Source organism: Micropterus dolomieu, linkage group LG04 (genome assembly GCF_021292245.1).
Source record: "Micropterus dolomieu isolate WLL.071019.BEF.003 ecotype Adirondacks linkage group LG04, ASM2129224v1, whole genome shotgun sequence".
In the NCBI taxonomy this organism is placed as follows: Eukaryota; Metazoa; Chordata; class Actinopteri; order Centrarchiformes; family Centrarchidae; genus Micropterus; species Micropterus dolomieu.
Window position 1 is genome coordinate 8,659,783 of NC_060153.1, and position 13,959 is coordinate 8,673,741.

Here is a 13,959-nt window from a genome sequence, read left to right on the forward strand (position 1 = left end):
TGACGTTTATCTGGCATCAAAAATGTCACATCACAGTCAGAAGAAATGAAGGAACATTCCTGGAACCACTGACAATCTCCCAATTGGTGAGGAGAACTGAACCACTCCTTCAAACACGCTTCAGGATTCTTGGCGATGGTCAAACTGACCTTTCTGGGCCTTTCTGTGCTTTAGTGAGAGGAATTTAATGAACAGGAGGACCTCTGTGGATTTGATGAATCCATGAGTGCTGTGAAGCAGCTGATGGTTTTCCCAGGAGGTGGAACACTTCGGTGGCAGGTCCAGTAGCTCATTATCAGTGGTCCCGTGGATAATTAGTGAACAGTGGGATCCTGTCACAGGGACAAATAAACATATAAGCTCACTCCCTATCAAGCTGCCTTTACTGATTACGTGCGCAGTATACATTTAGTCAGTGCCGACTTAATGCCAGGGTGGTACACTGTCCATCTGAGACTGGATATTTTGAGGCTGGTGAATTAATACCTTTCACACAATATAAACAAACCTTTTTGTTTGTTATGTTAGACTTGGGACCACAGTATGTACTCTATGGGACATTTTACAATTGAGAAAAAACTTGGCAGTGCTCTCTGGTGGAGAAACTATGTGATGGAGGTCATGTTTCTAACTCCATGTCTATGCAGGCTGCATAATGGAAGCCCGTCAGCAGTGTCTATGCAGGATGTGTTTAGCCACAGTAATGCTGTTTGGTCACCCAAGTTTTAGCAGTGGTCAGAGCACAATACACTGTTGTTATATGTGTAAAACAGACTAAAATGGAAGCACATGAGAACAATTAATGAAGCTGCTGAAACACATCCTGAGGTAATGATACCTCAAACATGTCTTTGGCATTTTTATACTCTAATTTCTTTTTATGTATTTGCATACATATACACTGATATGGACATATCTACAATGAGCACATTGTTACCGGGTGGCTCTAGTAATGACCATGCTCCATTTAATTTAAAAGTTGCCAGCAAGGAGTAGTTTTATTGGACATTAGTAAAATGAACCAAAGTTATGACTTTTTGTGCCATAATCCAACAATTAACATTTAAATGTAAGTGTGACTTGGATATCAAAAGCAAGATATCGGAAGTGCTATATTTCTCCACAGCAAGCCAGTCATATGGAGGTGGCTGTGGTTTATGGTGGGCATAAAATCCACCGTGGACTTAGTTGGATCTATGATCTTATGTATCCTGTGTGCTGGGTGTGTTTAGGGCTAGGCAAAGATCATAGGATTATGGTTAGGATGTCTCATGCTTCAACTTAGTGTTGACCCCTTGTTCTATCAAGACCAGGAGTTTTCTTTAACTATGAACCAAACATAATCAATGAAAACATAAATCGTCATCGCTATCAGCAGATATTACATTGCAAGAATGGATATTTTAGCAAAAACAAGTGAAATATGTTGTTGGTAGACATTTTGTAGATATGTAATGTAAGTTGCAGGAGACAGGGTTGGCCCCTAACACTCACAATCCTGTACCTGCATTTAGATCTACACCTCTAAATTAACTTTTTGCTTCAACACCAATCAGGTTGATTGACCCTGCTCATGCAGCCCACTCAACAAGCGAGAAGCACAATTGTTCCAACACTTATGAACTATAGCTAGAAGCTGAAAATAGAATATGGCTACCCACATACCCACTATCATAACTATGCTATCACACATCTTGTGTTAGTCATAACAGAATTTTTATCTGATAGTTTGGCAACATGCTAACAGCAAAGAAAAAAAATCATCATATTACTCATCCCCAGCTCCTGGTGGATGTATGGTTAATCAACACCCCTGAAAAGAAAACACCTTAAGTCAAATTAAAGCAGCATCAAAGCATTTGGAGTCGACACAAAGAAAAGATTCAGACACCTGTTTTTTTTTTCTGGACAATCCTTTAAGGGCTTTTTTTGCTCACATAACCTATGTAATATTTCATTTAATTAGCAATGTAAGCCCTCTGACAAACAGGCATATGGTCCTTGCTCTCCCACGGCCTTGGCCAAGGAATGAATATGCATATCTTGGGACTTCAGTAGCTTGTTACCCTGGAATGAATTCTACACAAGCCTAATCCCTGATCTATTATTTACCCCTTGACCAAACATGCAAGTGGGGCTTCCAGACGCTTGACTTGATAGAAATGACTGCCCTGGGATTCAGCTGCCTCTCTCACCCCAGCGGAGGAGCCAGGCTGAGGCAGGCAGTAACTCTGAGGAGCCTGTAAGTCTCTCTCTTTCTGCTCCACTCTATCCTCACACACAACACTCAAAAACACATACACCCCCCCCCCCCCCCCCCCCCCCCCCCCCGCCACACACACACACACACACCCCTCCCTCCTTCAACTCTTCACTCTTGAGATGTCTCAGTCAAATGTTGAGCAAATCTTCATAAAAACAAGTGCACAATGAAACTTTAATGAGCGCGCCCACTTCTGAGGGATCTGAGGGACACAACTTAGGAAATCAGCGTCACATCCCTGCAGCACGCAGCACACCAAAACTATTTTCAACTGCTTAAAACACGTGTGCGTACATCAGGGAGGGCAGAGAAATGATAAAAAGTTAAAGTTTAAATGAAGTAAATACAGTATTTAAAAGATGCAGGAAATTAAAAAATATTTGTATTTATTTAATATTAGGCTGCCTGTTGGCTACATTTGATGGATTTTCTTACATATTGACATTGTTTTAAATACAGATTATCTCGACTACAATATATCTGCTCTAAATACACACACATATGATCCAAAATATATCAAAATATGATCCTTGCTGCTTTTCCACAAGCTGTAATGAGCGTCTCAGCCGATTTCTTATCTCGAGGCAGAAGGTTTCTGTCATTTTGTCGCACAAAGATGTGACTCTTCTTGCTGAAACAACCTCGTGAATCAACTAATAAGGCACAGAAACGCTCTGGACCCACAGTCACTCGGGTTACAGTCAACACAGCGTGTAAAACACTGGTCTGAATTCACCCATAACACAGCAGCCACCTTCTCTCCTGCCCGGACCGTCCGCAGCTTTTCTCCGCGCACTGCGCTGACTCTGCAGAAGGAAATCATCGGGGGAGTGTAGGAAGGCGTTTTTTTTGCGTTTTTCTCAAGGTAGGACAAGCAGTTACAGCCCAGCTTCTGGTTGCCAGAGATCCCCACTGTCTCCTTGACTTCTTCCGTTTACGGTTTGGGAAAAGAAGAGGGGACAGAGTGTCGTGTGGTGGCGCGTTCCTTTCCGTGAGACCGACGCGTTTCCAAACGTCTTAACGCGCGTTTTTTTCAACGAAGCAGCGAGGACACAGAGATTCTCGGGATTAAAAAAACAGTGATTGTTTTCCTGCGTTGCAGCTAAAACTGTCATAAACTGCGATGATAAGTTTGTGAAAAGAACACCGACCGCGAATCACCTCAGACTGCGTGCAGCACTGAAGAGGAGAAAGTTCCCCACTTGAGGGCGAAATCAGACTTTTTTGAGGACGCCAAGTTTGAAAAGTGCCAGGAGCCCCGGGGTCTGTCAGATACAACATGCAGAAATGGTAAATATGATTTCTCTGCTTGTCCTTACTTAAGTTATTTAGATGAAACACCCCACTACTATAAATGTAGTAACATTTTATTGTACAACTTCTGTACTGCTCTGTTAACTGAACTCATCAGAGCAGAGCAAAAAAAGTTAGCCAAGACTTTGTGAGTAATGTGAGTTTTTCCCCCAATTGATTATTTCCCACACCTAAGTATTTTGGATTTATATGACTCATCAGCTCGATTTCTTCATATGCCTTCATTTAAAAGAAAATTATTTTCTTCTGCTTGTTCTGATCTTTGTCTTTCTCTTCTCTCCCTTCTTTGTCAAAATCAGTAGTAAAAATGTGTAAAATTTGTGAGCCTATTAAGGCCTTAACCAGAAAAAAGACCGACAATCTGTGACATCTGAAGTTAAATTAATAAAACAGTACTTCACTTACAATCTTACAGTTTTCGCTTGAAAGTGTTACTCAATTATCTGCTCCCCATAGACTTGAATAAAAACTTGAAGTCTTAGGTGCAAATCCTTATCTCCAGACACAGTCTAAAGCATTGTTTAATTGCTTTGTTAATCGTTTACATTCTATTTATGTCTTAGGCCACTTTATACCACCTGTGGATTTGGGCCTTTTTACTTACAAACTAACACAAACCAGTGATTGCTATAATTCAGTGCGATTCCCTGTAATGTCTTCAGATGGCGAACATCCAAACAGGGCTGATAAAAATATGTTATTTAGTGTTTACTTAAATAAATGTGAGCAGACTTCATTTTCTAGCTGGCAGCAACATTTCTCAAGTTAGTTTTCAGGCCTAAAATCCCTCTGCTGAATATCCCACTTCACCTTTCTGCACAAACTCCTCCTTCTAGTGCATGCTGTTTTATTTTTTTCAGCAACATTTTTATTGATTTCTTGAAATATTCTCAGTCACTGAAGCAACAGTTGATTTTTGGTCTGTTTGTGCAAGTCTTTATCAGAATAGGTCTTATACAAAAACAGACAAGTGTTGTCTGTGAGGACAAAAGCTTTAGGTCATTTAAATTGTTGCTTTTTAAAGTGCTACTTATTGGAGCTGAACAACCCTGTAATCTAAGAGTGTCAGTGATTTTATGCAAAATACACTCATCTTAGTGTAAGTGTTTGTGCATCCCTGTGTTATGATACCACCATGGCCAACCTGTGACAGTGAAACACAGGCAGAAGCACACCGACGCATTTCATGTCAGTGTAAGACATTTCAGTGTGGACATATCTAAATGCTTCAGGAGACAGGGTGGAAGGAGGGAGAGAGGTAGAAAAAGAGAAACAGCGAAAGAGAGACTGAGATGAATGGCCCCACTTAAAAGCGCCACAAAATTACCTTCACACTTTCATCAGTGAGATGTGGGTGAGATTAATGTCTAGCACAGTATTTTGGCTTGGTCTGAGTGTGTGTCAGGGATGTTTCATGAGCCTGAGCTGGTGCTGCAGCTACAGTGAAGAATGCCAATTTACATTCCTGGAGTGTCATTTCATTACTTTTATCTCCATGCTGCTTTCTCCCTGCCAGACCAGTCAGGGATCTATGAAATTCAAATTTCCTTAACCACACAAGTCACACATGTTAAAATGGTGGTATTCCTTTTTTATCTGTATGTTTCTGTCTCTCTCTGTCTTGTGTGTATAATTATAAACTTATTATATTCTCACAGTTATTGGCAGAGAATAAGTGCTGGTGTGTTGCTACAGGAATATACAGAAACCACAAAAATATACAGTAGATATTTCGAGAAAAACAACAACAAAGGTCGGACAACAAAACTCTTCATCACTTCTTCAGCCTATAGCGCTGCTACGTGAGGTTGAAGAAAAAGTTAAAGTTGTCAGCGAGGCTGCAGCTAGGTCGTGATTCCTCTGGATCTGTGGGAATCAGAGAGGGGAGAGTGTGTGAGAGTGTGTGTGTGTGGGGTGGGAGCCACTGGTTAGTCGGTTCAATAATCTGCTGGACAGGTAGGCCTGTGACGCCCCCCTTAGAGAGGCTGCTAATGAAGAGAAAGGCTGCTTAGTGGTGCTCCGCTCTGACCCCACCAACCCTCCCTGTCCCCCCTGCTGGCTTCCTCTGATTACTGCTCACATTGAGAACTCTTTCCTCCTCTTCTCCCTCTACTCCATCCTCTCAATTTGCCCTGGATTTCTCACTTTCTCACTGACTGCCTCTTTATTTGAAAAGAATGGATGTTAAGTGTGTAAAGGATCTTTTGTTAACCCGTTCGGTACATGTACTTATTTACCTGTTCTGAGTTTTCGCTTCTTTTCATTTGTGTACCTTTATTTATTTATTTTACTTTTATGTGATTAATTTAGGGAGATAATCACTACTTGACCTTCCAGTTCCTACCCATTTTCTGTGTGACAAAGCTGCACTCTAATGTTAAGATGTGTACTTTCACTCATGCTGATCAGGAAAGCTGAGAGAGCAGTTTTCCTATCTCTCCCCCTCGCCAGATGATACAAATAAATGTTTCTGTGATGCCTCAACATCAAAGCAACTTTATTACAGTTGTTTTTATTTATGCAGCAGTGGGTCATTGCTGCGCCGACAGAGCTCTGCTTCTCCCCATCTGTCCTTAGCCCCAATAATCTTTTGAGTGACTGATAGTGTGTCTTGGCAGTGACAGAAAAGGTAATATTTTGAAAGGGGGAGTGGGGTCGTATACCTAAAGTGGCTTGAGATGAAAATCTTTGAACAAGACAGTGTAACCTAAACTGCAGGCTTTAGTGACTAAACAGAGACACTGTGAAATGTTAAAACAAATTGGATCGCAGGACTCCTAATTTAATAAAGAGCACAGTGTGAGACATACTTGATTTAAAACAATATACATATGGTAGACATAATTACATTTTTTTGTACCTCAGCACACAAAGTAAGAAACTAAATCTTAACACACTTAAACTCTCCAATATCCTCTGAATACATTATGAAATTTGGTCTGTGTTCCTGTGATTCTTAAGTTAAAAAAAGAGCAATAAATAGCAAAAGGTAATGAATAGGGTTAACAGCTGGTATGACATGAGCATTTACAATGTGTTTAGTCTTGTACTATTATACAGACTGAATTTGCTAAGTTTTTAATCTGCTAAATGATAGTATTGTCTCGGTGTTGAGAAGGCAGATCAAACTGGCAAACGGCAAATTAACCAGATTAAAATCAGGCTCAGCTCTATAAACTGTGTTTAAACTGAAAGCTGATTCTTGTACTTACATGTGTCACATTTTGTGTGTCATCCCCCCCCCTACTGGCTTCATTTCACATGCTTTTCCAAACAAACTTTGGTCTTAGTACATGAACACACCCAGTGTGTGCAGAAGCCACACACTCCCTCAGTCTTTATTTGTTTAAAATGAAAAATGATAGAACACATTTTTCACAACTCAGCCTTCAGAAATACACCCCTACTGCATTTTCTTCCTAGACACAGCCATGATGCTTACATTTTCAGCTGTATTTTGGGGTGGCCTTCATTGATTCTGTCCAGAACTAATTACTTGGCAACTGCGTAAAATAAACACTTCAGTGTCAATGGGTGGCAACTGTCCGATTGGTAGGGAAATTACATTTCACTTGTAATCCATACTTTCTTCAGCAGGGCTAGAATATAATTCATGTCGACGCTATAGAAAAACCAGAGACGCTGGACCTGTGTAACGAACAGGAGTATAGTTGTAACCAAATGGCTCAGTTGGGAGGTATAGGGTTATGTGGTATAATTTATATTTTATAGCTCCCTCCTGCACTTACTGCACTCCAGAATAAAGTTGTTCGATTTTGTTCCATGAACAGTGAGTGAGAAAATCTGGGATTTCACTTGTGATGGAAACTCCAGACACCACTTTGTTCCTTGCTTTCTTTTTGTATTTTTTATTTTCCTGTTGAGTCTCATTTCTTGCTTTAGATAAAAAGACATCAAACTGCTGCTGTTTCTCTACATAGTGTGTTATGTATATGTTTGTTTCTATGACTGTGTGCATTTTTTTGTGGGTGTGTGCATTAGTGGCCCATGCCCCAGTGACTCAAAAGGCATAGAAAGATCTCCTCAGGCTATACAGAGTGAGTTGATTAAAAGAGAATAATTTGCCCTAAAGGTGTATTTTCTCATCCCTCCAAAAAAGCTGGTGGAAGAAATTTGATATGACAAGATAAGTGGTGGCTCATGAAAAATTCCTGAGGACTGAGACGTAGCACGTTGACTTTGGAATTATTGCCCTGAGTGTTTAGTTCTTTGCTAGAAACTGTGCCTGACAATGTTATTTTTACCTGAATAGCTTTTGAAATGATTCCTCGGGTTCTCAATCCAGATTTCTCTCATTTAAAACCTGTTTATGTACTGTCCAAAGAAAGGACAAAGTATACTCCACACTTCATTCCAGACATTTTCTTCTTCAGGCTTCTTTGACATCCCACCAAAGTACCCTTTAATGCTGTGGTACCACACTGGTGGGTTGGGGGACCATATCAGTGTTATAAATGTTGTATTTTACACAGGCTTCGTACCTTCAACACATTCTATAGCCTTGTCCATTTGTTCTAGCGGGGCAGGGCAGTGAATTTCCATGTACTGGTTTGGATAATCAGCCCAATCAGCTCAATGAACTTCTAACCACAGTAATAGCTGCAGATTGGCTGTCGTGCTGTGGCCCAGTTGCAGTGGGCAATGATGTGTGCTTGGGAATAAAGTTTTGAAGGCTGCATTTAGGACGACAGATCGGGGGTTCCCGCTTTTTGTTCCACCACTCCTGCAATGGTTTGCAACAACACTGACACTGCTAAGAAAGGAGGCAGTTTCTTGTTCTTCCACCTGTGAGTTTTGGATGGAGAAACAGCCTGGTTTCAGGCTGGCAATGTTTAAGGTCCAAGAAATGAGTGGGGCAAGAACTCCTTACAGTTTTAGGCTCAGAGATGCTCACAGGAGATGTTTGGCAACAGGGTGTGTCAGGGTGTGGCAACAGTCTTGTTTACACCTTTTGTTACTCCTTTTGTTTACTTCTACCTGGAAACCATTTCAACTCTGTTCTCAGGTGTTTAGGAGAACATGTCCCTTTGTGCCTTTGGGTCCAAGTCCTCCCTGTAGCAGGCAGATGTTAAGACATAGACATCTGTTTTGATCTAGACATGGGGACTTATTTGTTCCAGGTCCTGAGTACCATACGTGCTTTGTGCTCCTTCACCCTCCCAATGCTTTATTTCTGTGGTCATCATAGGTGGTGCAGCGACCACTGGCCTTACTGCAATTGCCTCAGAAAAGCAGCCAGAAGATTTTGTAGTTTTTAGTAGTGTGTAAGGCCAGTCAGGATCAGTTTGCATTGCATTGCCTTCTCTCTAACATTGTGTCCTTCTGGTGTCTCAGCAAAGAGTAAAGCGTCTGGGCTAGCCCCTTTTAAGCCACATAGTCCACTACGGAGCAACTCCTGTATGGACGAGAGAACAAAGGTTACATCTTCTAACCCTTAATCCTTGTAAGTGTGTGTCTCGTTGAGTTGCTGACTCTGAATACTGAATACCATGGCCATTTAAACAGTCAGTACCAGGAAGAACTGGTGAGTCTGTCCTGCATGGCAAAAGCATTACATGAAAATTTCATGGTGCTACTTCACAGGAGTGATTTGGCAAGCTTATAGAGCCCATTAGAGACTCCTAGTGTGCACACAGAACAATGGATACAGCATGTTAGCCTTATTCTATCTCAAACAAATTGCATAGACTTAGCATTACTGCAAATAATTTCCTAAAACATACCATTTCCTTAAAATTTTAGCCAGGTTTAGCCATTTCAGTAACATTGTAGAGGTTTAAAACTAGCTTGGGATAAGATCAATTAATTAATTAGTAGAGTTAATTATACTAGGCCTACTTGTAGCATTGAACAATTATGCTCAATGAGTACCCAGAGCATAGACACACTTGGGAGTGAGACCGGGTTGCACAAAGACAAACCTTTTTCCAAAGTTTGTGGAATGACAAAAAAAAAAAAAAGAATATTGTCCATTGAAGTTTCATTTTTGTTATTATATAATAGAGAGGGAACAGGAATTCTTATTTCATTTATATAATTATCATGTAAGGAATCCAACCATTGTGAAATATAATATATTCAATTAGTAACATTTAGTTTTTGTAAAATGTATTACATTTTATAATTAATCCATGTTAAGAACTATACATATAATATAAAATATTTTGATTTAATGTTTAAGCTGTATGTTCTTTGTATAACTTTCCTACTTTTCAGCATTTCTGATCCATCTCACCTGCATCTAGCAGAACAGATATGCTCCTACTTTAATCAATACAGCTGTCTGTCGTTTTACTCGCACTATACATGCATAAATTTGACCTGAAGTCTATTTTCTTCCAATTTACGCACATAACGACAGTTATTGTGTGTTGGCCTCCGAGTGCTGCCAAAACGCGGGTCACCTACACTCAGTCCTGTGCCTGAATGTATCCTGTGTAGGCACAGATAGGACCTGCTGCTCACGCTACACGGTATTAAGTTTGGGTAGCTGTACATCTAACAGTAGTTCTTCTACAAATGGTATTGTGTGGTTGTACAGTGTTAGGTCTTCCATAAGTAATGGTACTTTTTAACTACTGTGGTACAGTGGCATGGTAATTTGGATACTTCCATGACGGTACAGCACATGATACTGGAACACAAGGGATTGTCTGGGGAGAAAATGTGATTAAGATATAGCACTGCTACACACTCACACCTGCATGTAGCTAGCTGGCTCTTTCTATTGCATGATCAAAGCGCACAGGACATTTTTTTTCCTGGCCTACAGGTCTACCGAAACCACTTTAAAAACTCTTGTTACTCTAAATAGCCAGGTGCCGCTGATAGACAGCATTAATTGACATGTTCATCTGAACTATAGCTAAAGCAGTAGGTTTCATTTTTTATTTTTATGAATAGTTTTAAGTTGTCTAAATGTCCAGAGAATACAACCTTAACCATAAAACAACAGCTCCCTGAATATATAGTATTAAACTGGTTTGACTATCAACCAAACTGGGAGCTTATTAAGCTTAAACTTACTTCCAAACAGGTCACTTTCATTTGAGGTAGCAGTTTTGAGTATAGTGTTTTATAGAAATGCTGGTTCTGACCAGTTTTCTAATTCTTTCTTTTCCGGTGTGAATGCAGTTGTCAGCTGTAAAGCCCACATCTTCTTGAGCTTTCAGGTTGGGAGTTAGTATTTGAGCATAGGTAACCTTAATCTGTGTGTTCATGTCGGTGTGTAGCAACCCATGTGTAAATCCCATACGCTGGCTCAAGAGAGAGCAGTAGTCACCTTGGTTTTTCAAGACTTTACTTTCACCAGGTTTTATGATTCTTATCTAAATATATTGATAATGTTTCAGGCACACATGTAACCTTGTGGGCTGAATGTATAATCTAGCCTTTTTACCCAGTCTTACTGCAGAGTTTGGACTCTTTATCCTTGTATGAATTATGTCATTGATTTTCAATATTACTTTAAAAAACATCAGTGAAGGATGTCAATGCATTGTGTATGCATTCGGTTACGTTGTGAATGTTTTCTTGTGCCCAGTGTGTGCTTATATCAAAGAGACTTTCCTCTTACACTATCAGTCATTTTAAAATACGTCCAAAGGACATTCGTTAGCGTTAAATAAGAAAGCAATAGTAATTATGACTCTTGTCAGTTGGAAGGAGAAATTTGGGTGACAACAATATATGTTATGTTGCCATGGGGGACTGCAGTTCGCTCCCCATTTCCTACCAACAGTCAACATCGGTCTCTTTTTACCAAGACAAACCCAAACCACAAAGTACCCATTTTAAACCAAACCAAGCTCTTTCCCTAACCAAGTTATGTTTGTGGCATGGATTAGAACTGATTTGATTCAATCTAATAGAAACTTCCTCCTTAAGTCTGGTGCCACAGATTAAACTGGACATTTACATACTTATTCCCTAATAGTGTCTCAATCTATGTCACAATCTCCAAGGGATATGCAGTTTTAATTGATTATGCTGCATCTATTGACTGTACTGTGCCAGGCAATACACCACCACATGCCTGTCTGACATGTTAGAAGCCCAGTACCCTGTGATTGTTCGTGACAAAGTTGCTATTTACGGTGATAATCATAGTAATTAAGCAGTCTAAGGATGACAGGATTTTGTGCGATTGTTTGCGTCTTAGTTCACTTTTCCTGTTTGAGGGGAACTTAATGCTCACAAACAGTGTGTGAAGGGCACATCTGTGTGTGTGTGTGTGTGTGTGTGTAAGCGGGTGGGTGCATATGATTGCGGCTGTGTATTTTTTTCTCATGCATTTGTGGTTGTGTGTGTTTTTGGAGCTGAGGGTTAATCTGCTGACAGGTAGTGTGTCAGGAGTGGGACAGTGGTGCTTTTGAGACACAAGAGACGAGTCTCAGTGAGAGAAAGAGGGCCTCTTTCATGTGACTCCGCATTCCACCAAGGCACAGGCAGGGAGAGGCACAAGATGAGACATGCGTCCCCCCTCGTCACTCCCTCTGCCTCCTCCCCGACTGCGCCCGCTCTCCCGCCCTCCCCTTCCCATCCAGCCTCCACCTCTCCCTTCTGCCAGTGACCTTAACATTTATCAAAGAACTCCATGCTGGAATTCCTCTTCAGCATCTGTGTCCTGGTGGGAGAGTCAGACACGCACACATACATGATACTCACACACATAAAAGTGCACATATACACACACACACCAATCTGTTTTGAATATTGTGGCGCTGTGGAGGGCTGTCCTTGTTGTTCCCTGAGCTGAGGAGGCTGGTCTCGAGACACTCACACACAGAGACATGGACACATGCTTGCGCACACATCTCTCCTCCTTCTTGTTTCTTTATTGTACCTCCTGTCACTTTGTCCTATTCATTTAACCTTTCATTAGAGCCAGCAGACAGCCCTGTGTGTGTCTGCACAGCTTCAGGAACAATGCCAAAAAAGCCCCACTGTCACAGTTATTAGATTCCTCTGGCTCCTTTTTACCCAGGCAACTCAATATTGAGAGAGTGAAAGAGGGGAGGCAGGATAAGGGAGGAATGGGGAAAAGAGAGGAAAAGGGGGCGCATGGTTGACGCTGCCACCCAACTCCTATGGCGAAGGATCCTCTTGACCCGTCAAGGACATATGCCACATATTGAGAGTAGACAGGTCTCAGACAGAACAAGGAAGGGAATGTTAGCCATGATGGAAAAGGGAGAGACAGAGAGAAGGAGAGGACAGGCATGGTGTGACTGTCTTGTGCTGTGGCAAGCAGCGCCCTGGAGGAGTTAGTCTGAAAACACAAACAGTTTGTGGAGGATTTCTGTTTTTAATGGGCAGCCAGGAGAGGCAGTCTGGTCCCCAAGGAAGGACAGACCAGCGCCCCTTCCTTCTCCTTCCCTTCTTCCTTCTCTTTCTGTCTGTCTGTCTGTCTCTTCTCTCCTTCTCCTTGCACAGTGAGCCACATGAAGAGAATCATCCATTTATGATGCATGTTTTAAATGTGTGAGTGTCGAGCTCTAAATTTACTATTTAAAAAAAGTGCTTCCTTGCATATTGAATGAAGATAAAGGAATACATCCCACATTATTTGATGAATTTCACAGTTTCAATGGTCTTTATGCAATTTACATACTTAGAAGGCCAACAGGTAATACAGATGTAGACAGGGTGTTTTCCTGGGAAACCACTGTCATTCGCTATTCCCTTGATAACAAATACTACATTTTTAATAGTTTACTCTGTAGATAGCAGTAAGTTGTAATTTCAGACACCTATAAATCATCATCATAACCATTAACCACCACTGACAGGTGTAATGTCACATAATTCTAATTTATCCAACAAGAGTGAATCCAAGCTTTGCTGTTTTTCTGTTGTTGCAAAAAGTAATGTTCATGGTATAGTTGGAGAGATTTTGGACACAGCCCAGAAAATTGGGTCGTTCATATTCTGCTAGCATCCTACAAAGTGCGTCACTGTTTCTATTGGCTGACCAAGTGCATGCGCAGGGTATTAGTTGAAGCGATTGCACTGAAACAGGGAACATGCTTGTCTTACAGGCCTACGAGTGAATGGGAGAAGAAGCCAGTATTCCTAAAACAGAAATTGTGACAATAATTCATTCAAATAAGAGTGATTTTTTATCCTTGAAAATCTATTTCCAAGCAGAGAAAAGAAGCAAGATGAATAACCAACTTTTTCTCCAAGGAATTAGGTTTATATGTTACTATATTGTTTTTCCATTTCCATTGTGCGTAGAAATGTTCTTACTTTGCGCACAAAATAAGTGTGCATGCATAATTACCGCCAGATTCATGACACCAATTTGGGTCTTACCACCTTGCGCATGTTAGTAAATCAGAATCATTATTGCAATCAGC

At 40.8% G+C, this 13,959-nt stretch overlaps 1 protein-coding gene across 3 annotated transcripts in view; it reads left to right on the forward strand.

The window, feature by feature from the left end:
- Positions 1–2,889: 2,889 nt before the first annotated feature.
- Positions 2,890–13,959, forward strand: part of bnc2 (basonuclin 2) — a 158,489-nt gene continuing 147,419 nt past the window's right edge. The window contains exon 1 of one of the 3 annotated variants that reach the window (XM_046046428.1): positions 2,890–3,553. In XM_046046428.1, coding sequence (XP_045902384.1) covers positions 3,551–3,553 — 3 coding nt within the window. In that variant the 5' untranslated portion in view covers positions 2,890–3,550. The remainder of the gene's footprint in view (positions 3,554–13,959) is intronic. The other 2 variants (XM_046046423.1, XM_046046425.1) reach the window with 2 other exon arrangements.